General features: G+C 34.5%; 1 protein-coding gene across 1 annotated transcript; it reads right to left on the reverse strand.

Moving 5' to 3' along the window:
- Positions 1-3265: 3265 nt before the first annotated feature.
- On the reverse strand, positions 3266-5765 carry LOC141608148 (protein FAR-RED IMPAIRED RESPONSE 1-like). Its single transcript, XM_074427506.1, has 4 exons — positions 5645-5765; positions 4818-5525; positions 4302-4548; positions 3266-4058 (listed from the first exon to the last, which is right to left on the reverse strand). Exons 1-4 carry the CDS (start codon positions 5763-5765, stop codon positions 3266-3268), a joined length of 1869 nt encoding a protein of 622 aa, XP_074283607.1.
- Positions 5766-7406: the final 1641 nt, after the last annotated feature.

Consider the following 7406-nt stretch of genomic DNA (forward strand, 5'->3'; position numbering starts at 1 on the left):
TATTTCCTGACGCCAGAAGCCATCAACATGCATGTATTAGCTTTGTTCTTTCATGAATCAGCCTTGTATGTGTATTAGATATGTAGGTATGTGTATTAGATATGTAGGTTCTACTGTTGATTTCACTTTATATTATTGTTCAGAGAACTGATGTGAAGCGTTACATTGTGAGGGTTTGCAATGAAATTTTGACTTGGAAAGACAACATCGTGAAAGATCAAGTGACGTCTAAAGCAAAGGCTTACAAGAATGGCTGTGAGATTCGGTAATCATAAATCTTTTACCAACAATGCTTCTCATTACTATATGATGACTCCTGGTTTATTAAAAGTGTGCTATGGTTATGTAATTGTTCTGTGTTTTTCCTTTTTCTCCCAAGGAATGAAGTTCCACGAGACTTGCCCTATACAGATGAACACTTGATGAATTTTATTAGGACAAATGTGGCAAATAAGGAGTAAGTTATCACTGACCATATAGCATCTTTTTAAGTTATTTTTGTCCCTCACTTTGCTGTTCTGTGTGCATCTAATTACAATATGTGCATTATTAGTGACATTGTTGTAGACACTCCATGGTTGCAAGTAACCCAAGAAGGAATGTCGACTTTATTTGAAGGAAAATGGCTCATGGATATGGTAATTGACCTTGTTGGTCTTCGTTTAACACTTGAAAGACCAAATCTTGTGTACTTTCCGACAATAATCAAGGTATTCGTATTCATCCTTAGTAACCGCTAATGTTTCTACTTGGAACTACCAACATTTTTCACAAATTTTCTCAACTTTCAGGATGTTGTCGCTAAAAACAGTTTTCAAAGTCAGTACATTAAGCTTCAGTACTTGCCCAAACGTCTAAACAAAGCTAAACTGGTAATTATCCCGTCACTTTTTAATTTTATTATATCGACGGAATTTACTACTTGCCCAAGAAAGAACTTAATTAATTATCCTGTCTAACCTATTTGTATATTATCTGTTTTCATTTCCCTATGTGCGTTTTTGCAGGCTTTCCTCCCTTACTGTGTCGACCGTGAACATTGGTTTGCTTGCGTGTCTGACTTTGTTAAAAAGACCAACTTTATACTTGACTCAAGCTTGCCTAGGCGTCCTGACGGAAGATGTAAATTTTTAGTTGAAATGGTATGATTATATCCGTATGCCTTAGGGGTTTGTTACCTCAAGTTTGTCTTGGTTTTCCTTCGCTTTTATATTATTGTGTTTTTCTTTATTTGGTTTTGTTTTTTGTAGTTATTTCCTGCTTTGGGGATTATTGCAAGAGACTTTCCAGGATACAAAAAGTTGTTGCAGATAAACAATTTTCCGTTTGTGATTGTGGATGTGCCTCGACAAAAGAATGGGTACCTTACATGTTTAAATTATACTGTACTCATTTTAATATTTTTGATGGGATACACACCATTTTAAAGCGTTTAACAAATTTCATTATTTCAAAAGGTATTCTTGCGGAGTCTATTTGCTGAAGTGGCTAGAAAACTTGAGTTGTCAATCATTATGGTCCGATCAGACTTGTTACGAGGTAATGATGTCTAAACCAAGTTATATTAGTCAAACATTATTCGGCATATTTTATTGCAACACTTTCAATATTGTTGTCAAATATATATGCAGAATTTGGATGAATATGGTGAGAGTTTGATTGTAGATCTTATCAGATGGGAGGAACACAAGAGAACGGTAATAACAATATCTTTCGAATGTTTTATCTAATTTTGTTTCTATTATTTCCCCATCTTTTAACTGCAAGACTTTCAATATTGATGTCAAGTGACTTTAAACGTAACAATATTTTCCTACCTTTTTTTTTGTAGGATTATAATATAATCTTGGTGTGCTTACCAAACGGGAGTGGCAGAGAACCTTCTCATTGTCTTTTGTTGATTCCTTGATTTGGGCAGGCATTAGTTTATAGGTGGAGTAAATTTGTAGGTTGCATATGTGTAGGTACTCTAAGTAACTTTTGCGTGTATGAAACACCCTTCTACGTGCATGAGAAGGCGTTGTATGTGTATGAAATACCTTTCTACGTGCATGCAATTTGTTGACTTTCAGGTCCGTTTATATGCTAAATTGTAACGTGGGGGCACAATTATGTCACTTGATTATAGCCTTTTTTAATGAGACTTGTAATGAAAATTACCCCATTTGTCAGGGGGTTGTCGTTTTAAAATCCCAAAGTAACTTGCATATTTACATGCATGAGAAGGCGTTATATGTGTATAGAACAGCCTTCTACATGCATGAAATTTTTCAAAACACAATTACTTGCGTTATTTAGAGATTGCCTAGGCTATGCTCAGTCATGGACTGTGTCGTGCTTGAGCTTCGTGTCGTGCTTGAGCGTGCCTGACTAATTCTTCAACTTTAAGCCAACTCCTATGTATTTTGAGCGTGCCGTGCTGGGTCGTGTCTAAATTATGGCCTAAAGTGCTGATAGGATTGGCTCGACTTCTTCAATAATCACTCACATTTAAGTTTCAAGACTTGAAATGAGAATTAAAGCCCACATTTAAGTTTTGAGACTTGAAATGAGAATTAAATCCCAAAGTAACATGACTAAATTAAGCCCAATTTATTTGTTAAATTATGGCCTTTTTAAATGACTTGTAATGAGAATTAACCCATGTCATGGGGAATTAGCCCATTTGGGTTATCTGTGCATAAAATGGCCTTCCATGTGCTGATGTGCATGGAATAACCTTGTATGTGCATGATATTAAATGACTTGTCGTATACGATGATGATTCAACTAATCACATTTTATTGCTGGCCTAATTTGGAGAAACAATGATCACATGTTTCAGCTTTTTAATTACCAAATTTGGAGAAACAATTATCACATTTTTCAGATGTCTTAATATTTTCCTTATGTGCATAAAATGACCTCGTACGTGCATAAAATGAGCTCGTATTTGCATGCCATAATTGCTCAAGGAAACACATGTTTTCTATTCTTAAATCGAATCACAATTTCATCTTCTCAAATATACAATTTAAAAATCCGGAAGACTCCCGTTAAATTTATTACAAAATAATTGTAAATGAAAAAAAATAATCCAAAAAACAAGTGTTGTCTTCTCAAATGATGCTCAAAAATTCCGCTGCACAAGTCCAATTCCTCGCAAAAAACATCAATCTCACACATAAGAAAGCAAATGTCAGCAAAGATAAAAATTAGAGGGAAACAAAAAGGGTAAAAATAGAAAACTTACGCTAATAAGAGACATCACTTACTCGACTATTTGTCAGTGATCCTTTGGTCGGTCACAATTCCTGCTGTCGTGGTTCGCCATCTGCCCACAAGCCTTGCATCTTCTTAGTGGTTTCTTATTGACTTCCCCCGCTCTTTCTCTTTGTGAAATCATTCTTTTTCCCGAGCCTTTGTTTTTGCATTGTCTTGGAGGCAAAATTGTAATTTCACTAGGCACACTTGTTCCCAAGAGCATTCCAATTTCCGCATTTTTGTCCCTTTTCTTTCCAATACTACTATTACCACCATCATCAACGACACTACTTGTTGTTTCTGCAAGTACCCTTTCCTTGAACCCGCGTAAAATGGTTAGCAACTCATCACAATTAACAGGACTCTGTTCAACTAGTGACACACAAGTGAACATTTCTGACCACAATTCAGTCAGTTTGTTCTTTTGTGCATCGACTGATCTGCAATCAGCAAGCAACTGCCCATCAGAATTGAAGATTGGCTGGTAGGTTGCTAGTTTGCTCCACCTATTAAGTAGGTATTCGCTTGGAATTTTCTCAAAACCATAATCTTTAAGGACACAGAGAATATGTCGACAGAGTATTCCATGTCTTTCAAATTTCTTGCAATTGCATACTAGTTTCACTTCAGTTGTCTTATAACCCACCTTATAGTCTTTCTTTCTCTCACGATCCTTGACGTCTATGTAGAGAATTGCATGATTCTTATCTTTTCTTTGTCCCCAATGACACATGTAAAGCATGCTGCTTTTATTTCCACTTTGAACTCCTCGAAAATACTCGGAGTGTAGGTTTCTGCTGCATGCTTTTCTAGGTCTAGAGGAGTAGCCAAGTCAGGAAACGAGTACTTAGATTGTGCAATTAGTTTTGATTGAGCCCATCGTTGTGTATCCATTGCACTCTCAAAGCGCATCCAAAATTCAACAAGGGTCAAATTTGGATTAGTGAAATTGCTAAAAAAAATGATTTTCTGACTCGGACCTCAAGGTTGTTCTCATCAACCCTCCTAAGAACAAGTCACGAAAGTAAGCTGGAATCCAAAATTGTCTAATGCCATACTTTTCCTGAAGCCACTCATTATCCGACAACCCATGAGCTTCCACAATAGCTGTCCATCTTTCCTCAAATTCAGCAGGCTCCACATCTTCGCCCCAAACACATGAGTTTATCTCTTTCAATAACTCAGTTTCTCTACATATCACAGGCCCTACCTTCTCTGGCAACTTCTTCAATATGTGCCACATGCTATATCTATGTTGCACTTTATCTTTAAAGACTTTCTTAAGTCCTCCTTTTATCCCCAAATCTTCGTCAATTATTATACACACAGGATAACGACCCCCATAGCTTCTAGGAATCTCGTAAATAACCAAGCAAATGACTCCTTGCTCTCATTAATAAGAAGCCCAGCCCCAAAGGTCACACATATCTTATGATGATCCACCCTTGTGAAAGGGGTGAATATCATTTTATACTTATTTTTTCTAAAGGTAGTGTCAAAGGATGTCATGTCCCCAAATGGCAAATAATTTTTTATACTAATAGGGTCAGCCCAGAAAACATGTGACAATCTACCTTTCTCATCCACCTCAAAGTCAAAGTAAAAGGATGGACAAATTCTTTTTATTTTCATAAAATGCTCAATAAGCATTTGAGCATCCCCTTCTGACAAGAACTTTTTTATATCCCTTGAAAAGTTTTTAAAGTCTTCCAATGAAGCACCCACATTATGATAACCTCTGACATACTCCATAAACATCCTATAGGTCATAACTGGACCTTTGTTAACCTTTGAGTTGTCAACTATCATTTTTTTATGAACTATATTCAATTCTCTCGTTTGCGTCAGATGTACCATTGTTAATGGTGTAGCTTGCATATGATTATGCCCTTCAACAAAACCATAAATTTGGTATTTACCATTAGCAATTCGTTTAAAGTTAATCCTTGCAGGGTAACCTACCCTAGTCCTTTGCCTACGGTGTTTTTTTCCTTTGGCTTCACATTCTCCAGCCTTATTACACAAACACGTTTTATGTGTAGTGACACCCTGTTTATTCTTTTGTGAGCCTTTTCTAGTCACAAACCCACATTCTTTTCCATATGCTTCATAAAAGGCAATATCGAGTTCAAGTGTATCAAAGACCATACCAATAACAGGCTTGAGATGGGTAGGACAACCAAAAATCCGATTCATGTTGCTTGAACCAGACGCCTCCTCCTCCTCTGCATCCTCTATTACCTCTGCCTCCTCTATTACCTCTGCCTCGTGTACTACGTCATCTGCAAATGTGATGAAATTAAAGTAGAGTTAGGATTTAGTTTTACTGGATAACTCAAGTATACAACAACACAGTTATATAGAACGATGTCGATCATTCAACAGTTCAACAGAATTGTACCTTGTACGATTTCAGGAACATCAATGTCAAGGGCAGATATTTCTGATATGGATTGAGATGCAATAACTTCAACCATCTGTCCTTCAATTGTAATGACATTAGAAGAACTACGCGACCCCATTGAACTAAGAATGGCATTGCTGCAATAACAACCACTTAAAATTAAATAACTAACAATAAAATCATATCAGGGAATTATTACTAAAATTAAATTTAAAAATTTTGATGCACACAGCAATAATTTGATGCACGTAGCTAATAGTTTGACGATTGTAAAACCTGTCTAATCCCCTATTTACTAAATGAATAGGCGAACTCTTTCATTTTCCCGCCAAAAAGCATATTCTCAAAAAAGGAAACTAATTATACTTATGTCCATTCACTAGATAAGGAAACTAAAATTACAATTTAATTCAACTCATGTCTTTTCATTAAAACTAATCTTTTCATCAAATTATACGGAGTATTATTTTCATTAAACTCTAAACTATATTATTTAATTAAAATAAGAAAATTGATATAAAACTATAATAAATTGCTAAATCTTTTATTAATCCTATTATTAGATGATGAGTTGACCCATATTAGGTATAAAACGATCGTTGTTATTACTTTCGTGACAAAGAAAATTATAAAAAAAAAATATAAATTGAAACTCATTATTTTTATGCTATAAAAATATTTTCATCATAATATATTTCAACTCATGTCTCAATTCTCTTAACTAATTTTCAGTTCTAACTTTTATTTATCCAAGCAAAACATAATGATGACAAATGTAAACAATTATAAGGTATCAATATTATATAAATAATTTTATAAAATTATTACTTTATATACCGTGCATTATATGCACGGGGTCTAAACTAGTTAAAATTAATCGATTAATTGAAAAATTACAAACAGATCAAACTATAAACCCTAATTTGACGCACATAGCAACAATTTGATGCACGTAGCTAATAATTTGACGATTGTAAAACCTGTCTAATTCATAAAACTGAGCCAACAATATCACGATTTCAACCAATTTAAGCAATTTCTCAATTTACCGAACCCAAATTTCTCAAATTACCGAACCCTAATTGCTCAAATTCAAGAATTTTAATTGGTTAATTGAAAAATTACAGACAAATCAAACTATAAACCCTAATTTTACGCACATATCGCAACAATTTGATGCATGTAGCTAATAATTTGACGATTGTAAAACCTGACTAATTCATAAAACCGAGCCAACAATATCACGATTTCAACAAATTTAAACAATTTCTCAAATTACCGAACCCTAATTTCTCAAATTACCGAACCCTAATTTCTCAAATTCAACAAATTAATCAGCAATGTCAAAATATTACCTTGAATAAAAAGGTTCCATTCATGAAGGACGCGTCGAATAGGTAGATCGTTGAAGAGATTGATGGATCAGTAGTTGAGGATCAATGGCGCGCATAAAATAGCGTTGTGAAGATGGTGATATTCGAGGAGAGAGAAAGAATGATGAGAGGGAAACAAAAATTGGAAAATGACGGAGTTTAGAATGTTTAGGGGTAGGTGATTGATTAGCGCGCGCGTTGAATTATTCTATTAGATTAAGGTGGTTCTGACGGTTCTCATTATATGGGTGGTTCTCACTGGATCCCGACCCTATATATATATATATATATATATATATATATATATATATATATATATATATATATATATATATATATATATATATATATATATATATATATATATATAGAGAGAGAGAGAGAGA

This window comes from Silene latifolia, chromosome 10, assembly GCF_048544455.1.
Source record: "Silene latifolia isolate original U9 population chromosome 10, ASM4854445v1, whole genome shotgun sequence".
NCBI lineage: Eukaryota > Viridiplantae > Streptophyta > Magnoliopsida > Caryophyllales > Caryophyllaceae > Silene > Silene latifolia.

Bases quoted from the DNA above. Each gene is read 5' to 3' on its own strand.
- LOC141608148 (XM_074427506.1), bottom strand. From the start codon at position 5,765: ATGGGGTCGCGTAGTTCTTCTAATGTCATTACAATTGAAGGACAGATG. The intron at 4,549-4,817 runs GTAGATTGTCAC...TAATTGACGAAG, and splicing joins CTTTGAGGTGGATGAGAAAG to ATTTGGGGATAAAAGGAGGA. The intron at 4,059-4,301 runs GTATGGCATTAG...CTACTCCTCTAG, and splicing joins AATGAGTGGCTTCAGGAAAA to ACCTAGAAAAGCATGCAGCA.